The following is an 18,466-nucleotide window of genomic DNA, read 5'->3' on the forward strand; positions in this document are numbered from 1 at the left end:
TTGTCCTTCCGTCCCAAAATGTAATTTATTATGTACAAAACATTATGTTCTCTAAATAGGTACGAGTCTATCAATATGCTTCAAATCAAGCCAAGCTCATTCATTGGCCAAAGAAGAAATGGCCGGTGGTACTCGCCCAACCTTGTGTGCACCGCTTTCACAATATGTGAAGGCCACCCTCGAATAAACCAAACTGAATCAAGCTCATTAAGCAATACCGCAAAATAGGAAAACAGCAATAATGCTATAGGATGCTTTTGTTGCATATCATGTGCAGCGACATCCGGCAGCAGATATAGCCAACTAAATATCTGAGGCCACAGCTCAGGGCCAGCAATAGGAACAGGACCGAGTATGGAATCATATCGTGACCGAAGCAGCTCAAATACATCACAGTAAGCCGAATGGCGGGGGTCGGTTGGGTGGAATGTGTTCAATATCAGGATTCGGAGGTTGCTTAGTGGCTGTGAATATTGACTTGAGGCGCCAATATTGTAGTTGATGATCTCGTGAGATGGGAGGTTCTGGATCTGTTCCGACTCTCGCGCTTGCTGCGGGGATAGCTCTTGCATCTCAGGGGCATGCACTTCTGAGATACCCGAAGAAATACCAGAATTCTTACTGGCCTCTAAGATCGATCGCATACCATTGAAAAGACATAGTGTAGGTGTGTCGTTGTCATCGCGGAACGCCAAGTACTCGCTGGGCTGAGGCCCTCTGGCAAGCGAGCAGATGAAGATAAACAGGGAAGCGATGTAAAGTGTGTGACTGTTGCCTTGGTCCATGTGCGGGTCTGTAGCTGCAACCTGTGCAATGGCAGTGCTGAGATGGCGTTCGGCCTCAACGCCACAATTAAAATCCGGTTGTAGAAGGCAGTGCATTCTATTATTTTCCGACGTTCGCTTGAGATAAAATGCAGAGACCGCCAGAAGCAAGTGCAACACATAGTGAACAGAGAATCCAAGCCGAATAAGCTGGTCTGGTATATGGCCTTTGAGGTCTTCCGCTGAAAGGCAGTGATGAAATAGAACCATATCACTTGCTGTAAACTGAAATGTACTTCGAGCCACCGTGCTCTCAGATTCAGATGATGGAGACGGCTGCGACGGCGAGACTGCAGCCTCACGATGAGCCCGTTTTGGAACGGCAAAGGCTGACTGGGATGAGGATATGAATGCATATCCCTTTGTCGTCTGCTCGTTGGGATCACGAGGCAACACGACGGCGTTTTGTCCTGGCCCTGTGGGAGTGACTCGCCGCGAGGATTGACCATAGTTGCATTTGATCGAATGGCGTACGCAATTGATACATTCAGGCCCAGTTTCATCGCACTGCAAGGCGTAAATTAGCGTTAATTCATCTCCACGCCGTCATGGTAGCTAACCTTGATTCGCCTTCTCTTGCAGTTCCCACACCCAAGGCGAGATTTAGTGTGCGATCGGCGAGATTTGCTTCTAGCGTAGGAGCTTGTATTGAAGTCCATATTTCCGGGTGTTGCATATACGAGGCGGTACGAAAATCGTATGCCAAAGTTTCGAAAAAAGGGTTGAGACGGATTATCTGCCTTGTTTGTCGGGATTCCACCGCTCCCAGCTGTATTCTCTTGTTTCTGTTCGTAGATAATCAATCTTTCTTCTCTTTTCAGATCAAAAAGTCAAATAGAAGTTGGAGAACTACCGAGTTTTAAGGTATTTCCGAAATATCGCCGAGCCCTACAGCGTCACCCCATTCCAAAGTTACCCCTGATGGCCAATGAAATCGACTATGGTAAATTGGGGATGCCATTATCTCAGAACGTATTAAACGCACTTCTAGGGTCTGACAAGGTACGGGCATGTTATGTGCCTCTCACAGTCAAATCCAGACGGAATCATAGGGAAGAAATGTTGTTGATGCCTGTGTTTCCAGGCAGCGGAATAACTAACGTAGTTATTCCACAAGCGAGTGGCCACCCCAAAACACCATAGTAAATGCGATATATTACAACTTGATATCTCAACAACGGTGGTCTATAGAGACTTTTCTTTATAGCATAGTGCTCTATATATGATATCTAGCATATCTAGGGAGTTTTGGGGACATTTATGGCTTTGTGGCTGCGTTATATATATTTCTAGTTTTTAGACACGTAATTTTCGGTAATTTTTGAAATGATAGTAAGATAGTATTCTACTCTCTTTGGAATTGATTTATAGTGCTAATAAGTCTTATAAATGACTATCAACAAACGGGGGAGATAGGATGAACATATGGTTGTTGAGATATAAATGTGGAATATATCGCATTTACTATGGTGTTTTGGGGTGGCCACTCGCTTGTGATGGCCACTCGCTTGTGGAATACGTTAACTAACTACTTGTGTTTCCCGAGTCAGTTTCTGAATCAGTTCTTCCAAATAACAGTTTCCTCCAGCAATCAACTCCCTCTCTTGTGATGCCCCTTAACAGAAAAAGAATGGCGATTTCCTGAACCCACCATGCGGACTTCCAAGGTTGTTCTGATATTCGGCAACTTAACCGACAGAGATATGGCGCTACGGTTAGTTCCCCGCGACCCCACCAGGTCAACATACCAGATCTGCCGACGAAGTTGTATATAAAGAAACACGCTCTCTTTGTCTCTTTTGTCGCAGACTCTACTTGACTGCACTCGTGCACTCGGAACCTTCAGAATGGACAATATGCAATACCTCGGTAACGATACAGTTCATCAATTATTGATAAACCTCACCAAGGACGAGGCCATCAGTTTCCGAAAGACCATCGAGCAAACCTTAGAGGACTTTTCTACCGGTGGTGAGCGTCAGTACCAACCCGATCCCAACGCCGTAACTCGCCCCAATGGCTCGCGCACTCTCTTTCGACCTTTCACTTCCAACCAAAGCATCGGCGCCAAGCTCGTCGTCGAGCCTCCTCCTCGGCCCGATGGCAAGAAAGATCCTCTGCATGGTATCCTGATCCTGATGGATGGACTGGGCAATCCTACTGGCGTGCTAGGTGCAGAAGAAGTGACTGGCTACCGGACCTCCATGAACGTCATGGTGCCGTTCTCTTGGAGGAAAAACGTCGACAATATTGTCATTTTCGGCGGTGGTATGCAGGCCTTGTGGCACACTCGTCTCATCCTGACTCTGAGAGGCTCTGAGGTGAAGAGCATTACCTTTGTGAATCCCTTCAAGGATCAGGTCGATGCACTCATTGGAACCGTGTCTAAGGAGAATGAGGCTCGCTGGAAGTCAGCCTGCTCTTTCCATTTTATCAATACCTCTGCCCCGGATTTTCAACAACAGATCGAAACTCGTCTCAGCATCATTGATTGCGTCTTCTGCACTACCCCATCTCGAAAACCACTTTTCCCTGCTAGCTACTTGACCAAGCGGAAGAGTAGCGCTCGTCAACCTTTCATTTCAGCCATCGGGTCCTGGCAATCAGACATGATTGAGCTGGATCCTGCATTGCTGCATCATGGTGTCGCCGCAGATGGAGGGTATAATCCTGTCACTGACAAGGCCAAGGGGGTGGTGCTAGTCGATGACCGGGATTACGCTCTTCTGAATTCGGGTGAGGTGGTTCAAAGCAAGCTCACAGCCGAGGAGATGGTTGAACTCGGACAGATAATTGCCCTGAGGAGCGGGAAGCTTCAAAGTCTCCACCCCAAGCATGTTGAACAGACGAATCGGTTTATCTCGGAAGCATTTATTGTCTACAAAAGCATCGGCGTCAGCCTTACAGATTTGACGGCGGCAAATGCTGTATTGGCCCTTAGGCAGAAGAAGAAGCACCATCATTTGTGAGGTAGCTATGACATTATGACCACGATAACGTAGTCATGCCAATGGACTGCATTTTCCGATGGTCTTCGCGTTTTCCAAGGTCAAACTTCGAATTCCACTAGGAATAGGGGGAAGCCCTTTACATGTATCTCTGAAAAAGCCAAATCACTTCACCGTAAATTTCTCGTACGATAGGACAGCCCTTGGATCATACTCTTCTTCGGTGATTCGTTGAGACTAGTGCCGTCTCGAATGCAGTTCAAGCTAGTTGACTACCAGATATCATGGATCATCATGGCATTGGAGACCCATTCCGCATCATACATTTCAATGGAATCTGCCACAGCTGTCATCTCAGCAGACGTTAAAACAGGGCCAAACCCATATTCCGCGTCCAATGTCGCATCCGCCATTAAAGAAGGATCATTACAAAAGCCTCGGTCCACGGGCGGGATACAACTCGTCGCCGGCGAGAGCAATTGAGGAATTGTGCCAGGAATCTGAGAAACAGCATCTGAAGTGGATGACGCGGATTGGGCTTGAGTAATTTCGTGCAGGGTCTTTTCCAGTTGTTGGAGCTCAGACCATCGGAACCTGGCTACCTGGTTGCCGGATTCGACCATCTCTTGAAAGATTTGGTAGGCCTTCTCGAGCCACCACGAATGGTCACCCATCAACAGAGGATCGATAGCTGGTCCCATGAGGAGCACGACGGTGGATATGAAGATCGATTCTAGATCAAAAGAGAGGAATGTTTCTAGTTGCCGTCAGTTAGGATTGATAATCAAGCGTAGGGGGGCTTTGAGGTGGCTTGCCGAGGAGCCCTTGGGATTTGAGACAAAGTAGAATCCTGATAGCATGTTGGGCGGATTCCAGACACATTTGAATCAAATTCCGAACATTCCGTGTCTTGTTGAGAAACTCCGTACATGTTTCTGGTGACTCGAGCCGAATCTTGAGGAAACAGAACAGTAAAGGCCTCGTGGCGACAATTACACACTAATGTGGTTGACAAGGTCAGTCATCGTGTATTCATGCTAAGGTCTTGCGGGAGTTGAGGACTAACCTGCTGGTAAAAGAGGTGTAAGCAGGCCGATGTTCGAGGCATGCCGCTATCTGTCCCATTCAGATGTAGTGGGAAAGTTTCCCGCAGCTCATCCGCGAGGACTGCTATATTTGACAATGCCTCTTTCGTGCTCAGCAAGAATGTTTGGTTGATTCGTCCATCGATAGCATAAACTTCTGTTTCTATCGTCAGAAAATGTGACTGTCGATGGATGGAGTCTAGTGGCTCCTACTGTTGTTGATCTCTGCAACACGTCGGCATAATTTTATATGCATGCCTAGCGTTGTAGTCTTCCCAGGTGGGCCCGACGATGAAGGAAGGCTGGTTTGCACAAAGCGGTCGTCGACAGACTGAGGAAGGCCCTGTATACAAGTCATCTGTCGGTCTAGAATATAAACAGTCCACCAGATTTTGCGACATCTCTCAACGACGTGCAACCCCAAGTCTCCTACTGGCATGGAAGTATGCATGCCGTGGCTCATGGCCATCCGCATAGCTTGACCGACCTGCAGCCTTATCAGCAATGCCACTTGGGATCGAAAAGTCGTTGAAAGTCTTACATAATTATGTGCTGGACTGCGACAATCAAGCGACTGATAAAAGATAGCTATGCAGCACAGGATCTCTGTCGATACCAGCGGTGAAGAATAGAGTCGATTGTGGTCTGGCAGGAGCTGCATGGCTTTGGCAAAGTAGTTAATCCCCGGTGGCTTTCTTTCCTGGCTTCTTGTTTGAAGAAAGCTTTTTCCAAAAGCCAAGATAAGAAGGAAATGGATATACCATAGACTATCTCTTGATCGCCTATCATTGGAATAATAGTCGTGCAGTGATCTCATGAAATCACCCTCATCGAAGAGGTGGTATAATTGGCCGCAGCGGAAATTGACCATGTTAATTAGATAAAGGGCATGATCGAGGCTCGGGATAACAGGCTGCTCTGGGATCGAATCTGTTCGTGAGTCGTCGCTCAAGTCATAGGCAGTTCCTTCAAATATCAATGCTTCCGTTGGCAGCGCTTCGTTGTATGCGTGTCGGTGTGCTATACTGAGCACGCGCCGAGTAAATGACCAGTTTGAAGACGTTCCTAGGTAAACTGAAGATTTGTCAAATTTGGTCGCTCCGAGGACTCGACATTAACGCACACATTCTCCCATTTCCCGAAGACATAAAGGTGGGCGGGCCAGTTGCTAGAGGATTGACGAGACCAGCTTCCGGATTCTCCGCTCCCTGAGAGTCACCGATATCCTCAGCTGGATCAGGTTTTTCATTGTCGGGTGTTTCTTCTTCACCAGCGGGGTCTGCAATAAGTCAGCGTCAGCTACCGGGGCAGACCTGAAAAACAAGGACCGACCGAATTGGATCTCACGAGTCAAATTAGAAAGACTTTGGTCTCCCACCTGATTTTCTATGCATGCAGCTTTCCGCTGCAGCTCTGAAATGTACCTAGATCATTTGTCAATCAGTTAATACACCTCGGAAGACACGGCCTGTAGTGACTGACCCCCGTGTCACCAGTACTTTTCTATCCATATTATTGAATATGCAGGAAAGATTGCGTTTACTGCAGCTGTTACACGGCTTCGAGCCGGAGCACTTGATCTTTTGTCTCTGGCATCGCACACAGCTAGGGAATTATTAGTGGCACTATCGAATTTCTCCCCCTTTCCCACTTACACATTTTTAGATCGTTTTCTAGATTGTTCACCACTTCCCATTTTGCCTTTGAAATTGTGATTTGCAGGTAGTCGGAATGAGAAATGGGATTGACTTGGACAAGCTGGAGAATCTGGGGGATGATCTTGTGCCCCAGGTGGGGGTCAGGGCTTATCTGGGCCAATCTCGGCCAATCAGGGAAAGGGAGGCGAGTCAGATGGCGACTCCGATTTGCTTCCAAGATTTGGTCAACGAGACTTTCCCTATTTGAGCAAGATAGCAGTTCCCGAGAGAGGTACGGAGGTACGGGGGTACGGAGGTAGACCACGGTAATTCGTTATTCATACGTGTACAAGGTACCTAGGTAGGCATGGAGGATCACTTGCGGCTATTTTCATTCCCGCCAAGCATTGGGATACACTTAGGATGGAAATTTGGATTGCTAATAACATAACTTAATCATGCAAGGCATTAAAGGTAGGCATGGAGAAATAGAACTGATTTTCAAGAAGAATCTGAAGGGAGTTCGTGTGAAATATATATGATATACAAAATGGACGCGGTATTGTTCGTGTTGACTGCGACCGACAGGAACCTAGCCTAGATGGATGAGTGATAAAAAGTTCAATATCTACAACATACATATTCGTAGGTAGATTCCGTCCTGGCAAGTATTACCACACAAATATGGTCAAGATAACCCGGTGAAAACGATCCCCGCGTCTTTCCCAAAGTTAAATGTGGATCGACTGACGTCGGTTGTCAATCCCCATCAAGTGATAACATCAGTGGAGTGTTGATATCTTCATAGTTAAGGAAACAGACGTCGGGAACGTTGCCGACTATTGTGGGACAGCATATATCGCTTAGGTTCCCGAGAAGATGTCCAGGTAATCACCTGGGCAATTTGCGACTTCGAATTAAGTTTCAAATAGTTTCTGATATACGAAGGCCAAGGCGAGCAATCTGCAGAAATCAAAAGACAAAATAATACAATACAATATTGATCAATATAGATTATAATATGAACTACTCGTATTATGGGACGGCCCCGAAAAATAACCATTTATCGAACCGATTAAGGCATTTACAACATGTTCACAGAGTCAGCTCGGCAATGGAAGCAGTGTATTATATTTGAAAACGAGGAACCTGGCCCCAGGTTTCTTCCGACGGGTCCGAATCGTCTCGTCGGCTACACTGCCGGCGTGCGTACTGTCATAAGCCAAAGAATGTAGAACCCAGCGCATGTGGCCTTCTACTCTCCACATATAATACCAGCTGGGCTGCGGGGTTGGTTCTAATGCTCCAGCGAGCTGATTTGCAACGATAAATAAAGCCCATCCTTTTTCTGCGGAGGATACTCATACCCTGGGTGTTATTTTCTTCTCACCATTACATCCACCGCGAAAATGAAATTTGAAAGGTCCATCAATGTCGTCGGCTGCCATTGCGCTGGCGAGGTTTGCGATGTAATCGTCGGAGGTGTCTTGAATCCTTCAGGATGCAACACTATGTACGAGAAGCTTGCTCATTTCCGAGACAAAGAAGATCATATTCGCCAGCTTCTTATGCAAGAGCCCCGCGGGCGCGCTGCAATGTGTCTGAATCTTGTTCTACCTGCTTGCGACCCCAGAGCAGATGTTGGGTTCTTGATTATGGAAAGTGATGAGTACCCGCCAATGTCCGGGGGCAACACTATCGCCACGGCCACGGTTCTTCTTGAAACAGGAATGGTCAAGATGAATGAGCCTGTTACCGAGATGGTCTTGGAAACACCCGCAGGACTAGTTTCCATTACCGCGGACTGCGAGGACGGGAAGTGCAAGGCTGTCGCATTTGATAACGTCCCTTCGTTTGTCTTTGCTCTGGATTACAAAGTCCAAGTCCCCGGACTAGGAACTGTGTCTGTCGATATCGCATGGGGAGGAATGATATACGCAATCGTCGACGCGACCTCGCTCGGAATCCGCATCAACAACCAGAACGGTCCGAAGCTGATTGAATATGGAGAGCGAATCAAACATGCCCTTCAACAAGCCTCTTTCATTCCCGTTCATCCCGAGAACGAAAGTATCAAAGGGGTCAGCATTCTTGAATTCACGGAACCCCTCCAGCGGGATACAATGGAGGCCGTGAATACAGTTGTGGTTTCTCCAGGGAGATTTGATCGATGTCCGTGTGGCACAGGTAGCAGCGCAAGGATGGCAGTGCTTCATGCTCGTGGCCAGCTCGGGGTTGGTGAGAAATTCACCCATCGAAGCATCATTGGAAGTACCTTTGAGTGCCACATCCGTGGGACACAAAAGTTCGGAGAGTATGACGCTGTCTTGCCAACTGTTAAAGGAAGCGCTTGGATCAATTCATTCAAACAGATGGTGTTGGACGCAAGTGATCCTTGGCCAGTGGGATTCAGGGTCGGAGATCAATGGCATGTTGGACAGGAGAAATGACTGTTCTTTCTGGGATTTTACCAATGAATGCTAGAGCAAATAGACCTCCTTATGAGTAGAAATCAAACAACTTCTATCACTTTTCCTAGTTTGCCGGACCCTCGCATCACCTTACTACACACCTCCTAAGACTTACTATATCACTTTGTCCAATAATTCCAGACAACGTTCGTTAGCTGGATTATGCTCAGCGACTATGAACCATTAAATCTCGTCCATTGTGAAGTGCAATAGCGTATTTTCCCATCCCTCTCTTCGCTCGGTTAAATACGGCAATGGGCGGGCGGAGTCCGCGTAAACCTTCGGGAAAGTAGGCTGACCACAGGGGCCCTATTTCGCAATTTCGGGGGCTTTAAACCTTGTTGCCACGTCCGTAATGATACTCGCCGACTCCATGGCGTTGTTCAGTGCAGCCTAATTGCTACAAGAGCCATTTAACCGACCTCACGGATAAGCGTTCTGGGTATCCTTGGAGCTTCATACGACTGTGACATTCCCGATAGTTTTACTGTACATTGGTAGATGTAAAGAGGCGATACAAAGTGGTTGTTCAATAACCGTAGCCGTCGATGTCCGGGCCTCGGAGGAGCGTCGCTCTACGAGCTTGAGTTGTCAGCGCAAGACCAGGCAGCCGAACCCCCAGACTCCTTGTACGTGTTAATGATGGTAACAACGGACCCATAAGTTCCCCCAATCATCAAAAATGTTCCAGCTGCTATAATAAAGGCACACCATGCAACCATGATGACCCATTTAGTGGTTCTGTTGTTCTTGCCCTTGCCCCAGTTGTCGTACAGCCACATACCGGCCATCGGTTGAAAGCACATGGGCGTACCAAGCAAGGCACCGACAAGTGAGACAAGGTCGCTAAATACGGGAATAGCGCTGGCGATGATATAGGCAATTATCGTAGTACCCAAGGTACAGCCAAGCCAGACGGCCCAGTGAATAACAGTATTGGCTACCAAATGCCGGGAGTTACCGAGGATGCGGACAAAAATATACTTCGCCGTGATCTAGGAATTATTAGTCCAGATAAAGCGACACGTAGCATTTGGACAGGACTTACGTGGACAAAAAGTAGTGTGCTGACGATCAACCCAGGAAGCGCGAAGCCATAGCTGACAATCTTGATAGTCGGACCAGCCGACCCGAGGGCAGGAGACGAGACGTATGATCCGCAGAAATAGTAGATAACGATGCCGATCGCGAGGTAGTATCCAGTGACAACGGATTGGCAAATGATCAGGGATCGGTTGTAATGGCGAGGGTCGCGCATCTCAGATGCGATAGAAAAGAATGCTGGAGTGCCGGCAAAAGCAAACACGAGTGTTGAGATGGCGGTGATAGCGTCGGTGAATGATACATCGCTCTTCACAATCTTGTAATCGGGGACCCAGACAGCGTCTTTTGGGGCGGCGGAAGGGCGATCTTGGATACCGACGGCGACCGTCACGATGAGAACAATAAGACGGTTAGCTTGGATACACCGAGTGGATAGCATCACTCACTGGAAGTTAGAATGCTAAAAAGTCCCAGCCACGCGAGCCATGAGATTCGTCCTAATGTCTGGATACTGCCGAACAGAAATCCGAGGATGGCGGCAACGGCAACATAGACGGCCGTGCAAGTGGCGTGGGAGGAGACTGCGTTGAGACCGATGGAGACACCGAGCATACCAGAGCCGGCGACGAAGATCCACCCTGTGAGATGTCAATAAATAGCAACAAGTGTTTGCCATGCAGGTGACATACAGAGAACAAAAGCACCTCCAAGGACGATTCGACCAGGCTTGCCAAGAAGAAGCTCGCCGACATCGTCAATACCGTACACCTCTCGATGTCTAAGCTTGAAGACGCCAATAATATAGTCGGACCATGTTGTAATTGCAGCGATGGCACACAAGCAGATAACACCGGGAACTACACCTAGGGCATCGAAGGCCACTGGGATAGAGAGGACACCGAGGCCTATTTGGGTTTTCATCATCAGCACGGCTGTGCCTAGCCAACCCACCTAATGTATTGTTAGCGAGAATAACGACCACTACTATCACGGGGGACACATACACTGCGATAGTTCGGGCCGTCCTCCGTAATTGTACCGAAGACGGCATCATGAGAGCTTTCATTGACCTGGCCGACACCGAAAGCAGTGGGAGTCAAGGGCTCATCTTGTTTTTTGTCCAGTGTCATGTTGATATATTGACTGTCTATGTGCCAAGAAAATAAGAGTGAATTGGGTATCCATTTCCTGGGGTTGGAGAGACTATTTAACCCTCACGCCTCAACGTTTTAGCGGAATTAGGGCCTAATGCGTCCGTTATCTGGGTGGCGTGGGCATCAGGGGTATTCGGTGTCGTATCTCGCCCAAAGTAAATCGCTCTCACTCTCAACCTTATAATCCGATCCCTTCCTAACTATGCTTCTCTTCGTACTTTTCCTCAACATTTCATAATCTTTGCTTCAGTACCCCAGACTGAAGCGGTTATCACCCGGCTTCAATGTTGTTCCCCTCAATTGGAGTGGACTCCCAAGACCGGAAACTCCACTTTTCGGCTGCGGGGAAGAACTTCAATCTGCAGGTCGCGAGGGGATGTACTCGCGAAGCTTATCGGGCAACTTCCCGGTAGGTGTCGCTGAGCCCGCCTGTGTTGCCGAAATATTTGGATTGGGAAGATCAAGTCTATGTCACTTTGCTCTCTGAAACAGGTCAAACAATTTTATTCAAAAGGCAAAGCGCTTGCCAGCGTATATATATATGTAAATGACAATAATATAATCACTGGCCATGAAACAGTTTCGATATTATACCGGAAAGGCCATACCAGATTTGCCACTTAAAAAAGCACAGAGATGCAGAATGAGCTCTTCATTCCGGAAGTGAAAACTACGCCCAGGCCTGGTGGTGGAATTATAGTTAGTAGGTTTGTTACCGCTTCCATCATTCTCTTGGCAAAGCTGTTTCCCGTCATACCATTTAAAGTCCTATGTATTCTTTTACCCCGATGCTTTGTACCTTGCCCCTCTTGGGAACATATAACATAGGAATTTGTCTACATAGGGATTATTATTAATATCACAGAATCTAGATTAGCGCGATTCCTCTTATCTCGCTATCTGCCCTATCTATTTAGGTACATTCATGGATGTCCACGGGTATGCAGGCAGCCTTAGAGTTTAGGTGTTCCAGGTTAGGGACCTGCTTTCCCCTTTTAAACTTTTCCCCTTTAAGCAAGTCTTTCCTCGATGACTACGATCCTTCTCAATCTGCCACTTCTCGACTTTATTCCTTCCGTTTATGGACATGTGTACATAGGAAGGGGCTACCTAACAGAGGGAATAAACTATAAACCTCCTAAACCTCCCGCCCCCGCAAACCAGCAGTCGTCACCTGGGCATCTCCAACTACGTATACGTACATGTACATAACATGTCTCCAAACCCTTGGAAAGGTAAATGGGCCAAGAGTGCCAGTACATCCATGGATGACTTCATCAATTTCCTGGCTTAGTAATCTATCCATCGAACAGTCTGATGATTCCATTACTCCGGTGAATTTCCGGCGAAAATGGGCGGCTGCCTACAGGACAACTGGAGTGCAGCTACTAGCCAAAGACTTTAGGGCAGTCATCGTCCGTTTGGCGGATTCCAGATTTAATGACCAATAAGGGAGTGATTTCCCAGTCGGTCCACCCGTGGGTACCTTCCATTCCCAGACCCAGAACGTATCCAATGGGAGAGCAGATTCTGGGTTTGGCATTTCTCCACCAACACCATGACAATCAATTGATCATGCAAATCACGACTTCAATAGGGCTCGGAGAGCCGGCATTTTTCGTACCTGGGGATAGTTCTCTTCGGATGAAGTTTTCCGTTTCGGAAACGGACGTATATTCACTCCAGCCAGGGACAGCTCGGTCCGGACAATTTATTTGGAGAGTATTTAAGGGGACTTCTGTTCCTGCGAGAGACACAATGAAGCTCTACAAACAAAGACAAATAGCCTCTCGTGAAATTCCATCCTCCACCGCATTTACCGTGGCGCCGTCTTGCAACCGACATTTGAAACAATAATCGCTCACGCCATCAAATGTTTTGATGCCCGAGGAAATACATTCAATTGGGTCTTCCATCTTGTACTTCCAAGAGTAAGCAACGAGTTTCGTTCAAACATAGTAAAATGCTAGTCCAGAAACGTCAAACAGGAGTGCTCCTACAGATTATTACCAATATCGGTAGTTAGGTTATTGTCTTGTGACTATTAACTCTGCGCTTTGCCACGATAAATTTGCTTCACAGTGTATACTTGAACAGCGGTGACTTGTCTCCCATATCCAGTAGCTCCTCATCGGTGTAATTCTCACGGATTTCGTCCTCGCTGACTTTGGCTTTGCGCTTGTTTCCCCAAAAGAAGGACAGTTCGAGAATCAAAGCTGCCATCAGAGCAGTTCCTCCAAATGCCAAAGATAAGCCAAAGCCTGTGGGGTAAGTCGGGTCTTCATGATCGAGATACATATAGCTGCCGATAATACCGCCAATGTTGCCGATACATATGTTGAATGCGCTCCCGATCGCACGGCGATTCGATGGAGCCAAGTTATTCATAGTCCACGAAGTTGTCGCCGGGTGCGTAGGATATATGCCCATACATGTCAAGATAATAGCGAAGAAGCCCGGCCCGATGTTGGCGCCTTCTAGATTGCCCTTGAGGCCCATGATAATCGAATAGCCAATCACGATAAGCATCACTGGAGCTACCACAAACGGCATGCGCCAGTAGAATCGGTCAGACAACGTTGAGAAAACGACGGCTGAGATAGCACCAGCAACGTATGGCGGAACCGTCATGAGTTGCGCATTGGTGTTTTCGAATCCCATTCCCTTCGTGATAGTAGGGAGGGTGAATTTGGTCCCTAGGGGAGGTAAGTGACCATCACACTTGATTCGGTTAGGATGGGTGACAAACCGTAGGAACAGGCTGACTGGCAAAGCAGGATATAGGCAAGCAAGTACATTCTCCAGTTTAGCATCACGGCACGCATGTCCTTCCATGAAGCCTTTTTCTGCTCTTCCTTGAACCGGCCACCGTCCTTGATGAAGTGTTGTAGCTCTAAGAAGCGAATCTCGTCCGGGTCCAGCCACTTGGTGGATAGCCGGGGGGAGTCGATAAGAAGAAAGAAGCAAAGCACCCCGAGCAAAACGGTGAGCAGACCCTCGAGTATAAAGATCCAGCGCCATCCTTCATAGCCACCAACACCATCCATTCTTGCAATTCCGGCCGCGAGCAGGCCGGAAAATGCACCGGACAATGCACTTGCGCAGTAAAAGAAAGCAATCCGGGTAGCCAGGTTCTTAGGCATATACCAATGCGAACATAGGTAGATTGCGCCTGGAAAGAATCCTGCTCTATTTTTCACGTCAGCATTTGAAACCCGTCTTCCCCGTGGTCAACACTACGGTCAATGGATAAGTGCCGACATACTCGAAGACACCCAGCAAGATACGGACAGCCACCAATCCACCAAAGTTCTGCACGACACCAGTTAAGACCACGATGATTCCCCAGCTGACTACCAAGAAGCCTAGGTAAACAGATGGTCGGGCAAACTTCTTCAGCAGAATGTTGCTGGGTACCTCTTATCATGGGTCAGCAAGGATAGGGCTAAGGATCACTGTGATAAGGAAACACACCAAGAAGAACGTATGGGATGAAGAACAGGCTAAGTGCGATGTTATACTGAATCCCACTCATGCCTAGGTCCTCAACCAGGCCTGCAATCTTTGCATTTCCGATATTTGCCCTATCTAAATGAGAGACGAGGTACAAGATCGCCAACATGGGGACCAGTCGGATGTCAACCTGTAGGGTTAGGTAAGGTTAGTTACTGAGGTGAATGACTTCCTTGTAGGGCAATACTAGGGCTCCATACCTTCCTTAACACATTCTTCCTCTTTTCAACTGAGAAATTGTTATAGAACTCGGCATCTTCATGAGTTAGGCCCAACACTTGGTTGTTGTCGATGGTGATGATGTTGGAGTAGTTTTCCACTTCCTCGGACCCAAAGTATTTTTCATTGTCTTTGTCGGCTTGAGACACTGGACCAAGTTGAGATTGCGGCATAGTTGCGACCACACACTCTTGCGAATTAAAGGGGCGAAATATTCGGTCGATACAAACCAACTACCGAGCCTAGCAGCCAGGTACATATATACGTTCCCAGATGCGGAAAAACAAAGTTGGCTGGTAGGAAAAGACCCCGTAGGTGATTACCTTGTGCTCCTAACTATTCCTTAATGGCGGTCACATTTACTACACGTGTTAGGGGATGTCAAGTTTCCTTGGACCCACGAGCCCACCCCCGCGATATCTTCCCCGCAACCCAGCTAAGTCGCCCCATCTGGGTCCTCTTTGATTGGGTAAATAAAGAACGAGAGTTCAGTAGCGGTCGAATATCAATTCCATCTTCGGGGGAAGTTGGTCGTGCCGAGGGTTCCAACTCAGTTTCCCGCCCCTTCCTGCTTTGTCTTCCGCTTATCCGCCATTATATATGTGCACATTATCCGACCTGGGGTCAAAGCCTCATCACGTGAGACGGAAAAGCGGAAAAGCGGATAATGTTGTCGGAGAAACTAAACGAACCCTCATGTACATAATCTTGGAAAACGGGTTGGCTGCGTCGACTTTTCCGCTCCACTTGCGGTAGTCGGAAATGGCCAGCGATGCACGTAAATTGCGCAAAGTGACACGCGCCTGCGATGCCTGCAAAGTGAAGAAAAAGGCGTGTACGGGGACATTACCTTGTGGGCCTTGTGAACAACGGCAGCTGTCTTGCTCCTACGATGCCGCCTACAGAAGAGGTGCCGCAGTGAGTCCACTTTCTGTCGGCCATCGGAGAGAGCGGCCAACAAGCTCGAGCGGAGGCAGCAATCAATACCAAGCTTTTGACAGATCTCCGGCTCCGACCTTTGAGCAGACTGTGCCAGCGACTCCTGTCGACCCGCCAAATCAACTAGGATCGACTAATATTGCCTCTCAGTACCTGGGGCCCAACTCGGCGCATTCATTTCTTGGACGAGTAGTTCAAAACCTGCCTGCAACACCCTCAAAGCTATTGGGTGAGCAACACAGTGAAGGTACAGCATCAACTGTGTCGATATTCTCCCATGGCGACCGCATAGTCCCCAATACTGGCCTAGTCGAATTCAAATGGCCTTATCGACGAGCCGCAGACGTTTTGGTCCGGCGATATTTTGAATTTGCAGCACCGACTTATCGAGTCCTTCACCGACCGACGGTCGAGCTACTGGTCGATGATCTATACGAAGGCGGTACATTTGCACGAGAAACCTTGCTAGACACAGCTTCTCGGGCAATTCTGCTGCTGATATTCTGTACCTCAGCAATGTTCCAGCCAGACTCAGAGGGGCACATCACAGATGCTGACGAATCAGGCTGGCAAATAAGCGAGCTGTATTATGCAAAGGCAGAGTCCTTTCTGTCGCAAGAGACGGGGGCGCCAAGTTTGAGCTCTGTTCAGGCTCGCTTTCTGATGGTGCTGTACCTTCTAAGCTCGTCGCGAGCACACAAGGCATGGTTCACATTTGGTACTACAGTTCAGTTGATGATGGCCTTGGGTTTCCACAATAAGCGGCCACGGCTTGGAATTGATGAAGAGGACTTGATACGAAAGGAATGCCGACGTCGCGTCCTCTGGTGCTCATACACTCTGGACAAATACCTGAGCGTGATCTTAGGTCGGCCCCGCCTTTGGCAGGATGAGGATTTGGACGAAGAGCTTCCCACTCGCATTAATGATCAAGACCTGACCCGGCACGAAAAGAGAATCTCCAACCGTGATTGTTTGATGGATGCCCCTGTGTTTCATACCATGCTGGCTCGCATTCTTACACAGGCTGCCAAAGAACCATATATGGTCACGGGCGTCTCAACCAAAGAGCAGATTGATATTATTCGAGACTTGTGCGGGAGGATCGCCGAATGGCATGCCGAGTTGCCAGCATTCCTGTCTGGTGTTGTCCATCCAGACAGCTTAATGCCTGGGATGCGGCGCCAACTGACAGTTTTACAGCTGGCGCGGTATCACGCTTTGACATTCATCACCCGCCCTCTATTGCTCCGTAACTATGCACATATCTGGCCCGAATGCGAAGCAAGCTTCCAATATTACCTCAGCACATGTTTGACGGCAGCACGAGACGCGATTGACTTGATTCTCACCTTTGCCCAGGAGAAGCAGCTCTTTTCATCATTTTGGTACTCACAATATATTGCTTTCAACGCGTTATCCATAATTTACCTCTACCTCATCCAAGTCCAACGGGGTCGGATTTCGCCAGTCAATATTCGCTTTGACCAGAGCCCGGAAGTTCTCTTTGCCTCCTCCCCGTTGGACGAATCCACGCTCTACAGATTATGCGAGAGAGCACAGGCTCACCTCGCAGATGCCACTGCTCGGAATGCACCACCGTGGAGATATAGTGTTATACTCCAGGGTCTGCGTCGAGAGCTGACAAGATCGCAACCTTCAGCTTTACGCAATCCCCACATCAATCTTGATAATGCGACCAACCAGCAAAGCATGACTGCCGGTGTATTTTCTCCTTCCACCGCATATCATCGCGAGGTACTTGATCTTGGACAATTGGAGGGGGATAGAATGGCCACGCAAGCCATTTTCACAAGACCGGGCGAAGAAGGAGCAGGCAATATAGCTGGGCTCGACAATCATGCTGCGCCCTCTTTACTTGATCCGCAGACCGAATTTTTACTGGACCATCTTGCTACGAACGAGGGTTTAGCCCTTGATTTCTGGCCGCAGTATGACAGCCTGCCTATTTGTGAGTGATCTATTACTTCGCTGTTTGTGACCTTGCTGACCCGTCCAGCTCATCTAGGGTAAAAGGTTGCCGCCTGACCTGCGTTTTGAACCGTCAGGTCAACACCTCCGGTACTTGAATAGATGTGGGCACACTGATACGAAGGTCCGAGTAGCCTGAAGTAGTTATGAATCCTCGATACCCCCCAACGATCATATACTAAATATACTTGTAATGTCTCTGGCCGACTGCGTCGTCCGCTTCTCTCGATTTCACGTTCAGTCAATGGAGATTGCCCGCCGAGACGTTGAGTGACAGCACGATTCCTCCAGCAGCAAAGGCGGACAAGGTGATACCTACAGCTATTGGGACGCTTCTGTAGTGGGAAGAAGCAGGAGCCATATGTATTGGATGAATTGCCAAACATAGAGATATCCATTGCGTTGCCAACTTCATCTACACATAGAGGCCAGGCAATGAGGATGACTCGTTGAGGAGCGTGACTTGCATTCCAAGAATTCCCAACGTAGTGATAAAGGCAAAAATATAAACCGGGGCAACAAGTAGCGACGTGGCATTATTACTATGGCCTTGGATTCAGACATGTGGAGTCAAAACATGTACATATTGGAGGAATAGAACCTAGGTAGGTACGTCCGAGGGTGGGAAAGCGTCGCGGTA

General features: G+C 48.2%; 7 protein-coding genes across 7 annotated transcripts; 3 read left to right on the top strand and 4 right to left on the bottom strand.

Annotated features, from left to right (window-relative positions):
• Window positions 1-80: 80 nt before the first annotated feature.
• On the bottom strand, window positions 81-1,483 carry N7519_005005 (Zn(II)2Cys6 transcription factor domain-containing protein; the record flags this gene model as incomplete). The annotated part of the gene is made up of 2 exons (XM_057291781.1): window positions 81-1,331; window positions 1,385-1,483. 2 exons carry the CDS (start codon window positions 1,481-1,483, stop codon window positions 81-83), a joined length of 1,350 nt encoding a protein of 449 aa, XP_057146592.1.
• A 1,188-nt stretch (window positions 1,484-2,671) lies between these two features.
• N7519_005006 (uncharacterized protein) lies at window positions 2,672-3,793 on the top strand (the record flags this gene model as incomplete). The annotated part of the gene is made up of 1 exon (XM_057291782.1): window positions 2,672-3,793. One exon carries the CDS (start codon window positions 2,672-2,674, stop codon window positions 3,791-3,793), a length of 1,122 nt encoding a protein of 373 aa, XP_057146593.1.
• Window positions 3,794-4,044: 251 nt separating this feature from the next.
• N7519_005007 (uncharacterized protein) lies at window positions 4,045-6,553 on the bottom strand (the record flags this gene model as incomplete). Its single annotated transcript, XM_057291783.1, has 9 exons — window positions 4,045-4,529; window positions 4,588-4,771; window positions 4,839-5,014; window positions 5,071-5,344; window positions 5,399-5,931; window positions 5,981-6,136; window positions 6,190-6,281; window positions 6,340-6,462; window positions 6,513-6,553. The coding sequence occupies 9 exons, from the start codon at window positions 6,551-6,553 to the stop codon at window positions 4,045-4,047; spliced, it is 2,064 nt and encodes a 687-aa protein (XP_057146594.1).
• A 1,350-nt stretch (window positions 6,554-7,903) lies between these two features.
• On the top strand, window positions 7,904-8,944 carry N7519_005008 (proline racemase family protein; the record flags this gene model as incomplete). Its single annotated transcript, XM_057291784.1, has 1 exon — window positions 7,904-8,944. The coding sequence occupies one exon, from the start codon at window positions 7,904-7,906 to the stop codon at window positions 8,942-8,944; it is 1,041 nt and encodes a 346-aa protein (XP_057146595.1).
• Window positions 8,945-9,540: 596 nt separating this feature from the next.
• N7519_005009 (uncharacterized protein) lies at window positions 9,541-11,139 on the bottom strand (the record flags this gene model as incomplete). Its single annotated transcript, XM_057291785.1, has 5 exons — window positions 9,541-9,960; window positions 10,014-10,423; window positions 10,522-10,647; window positions 10,699-10,960; window positions 11,014-11,139. The coding sequence occupies 5 exons, from the start codon at window positions 11,137-11,139 to the stop codon at window positions 9,541-9,543; spliced, it is 1,344 nt and encodes a 447-aa protein (XP_057146596.1).
• Window positions 11,140-13,239: 2,100 nt separating this feature from the next.
• N7519_005010 (uncharacterized protein) lies at window positions 13,240-15,068 on the bottom strand (the record flags this gene model as incomplete). The annotated part of the gene is made up of 5 exons (XM_057291786.1): window positions 13,240-13,859; window positions 13,913-14,352; window positions 14,429-14,582; window positions 14,638-14,806; window positions 14,877-15,068. 5 exons carry the CDS (start codon window positions 15,066-15,068, stop codon window positions 13,240-13,242), a joined length of 1,575 nt encoding a protein of 524 aa, XP_057146597.1.
• Window positions 15,069-15,657: 589 nt separating this feature from the next.
• On the top strand, window positions 15,658-17,814 carry N7519_005011 (uncharacterized protein; the record flags this gene model as incomplete). Its single annotated transcript, XM_057291787.1, has 1 exon — window positions 15,658-17,814. The coding sequence occupies one exon, from the start codon at window positions 15,658-15,660 to the stop codon at window positions 17,812-17,814; it is 2,157 nt and encodes a 718-aa protein (XP_057146598.1).
• Window positions 17,815-18,466: the final 652 nt, after the last annotated feature.

The sequence above is a fragment of the Penicillium mononematosum genome (genome assembly GCF_028829835.1).
Source record: "Penicillium mononematosum strain IBT 11891 chromosome Unknown utg000003l:1.0-8172316.0:1.0-8177699.0, whole genome shotgun sequence".
NCBI classification, from domain to species: Eukaryota; Fungi; Ascomycota; class Eurotiomycetes; order Eurotiales; family Aspergillaceae; genus Penicillium; species Penicillium mononematosum.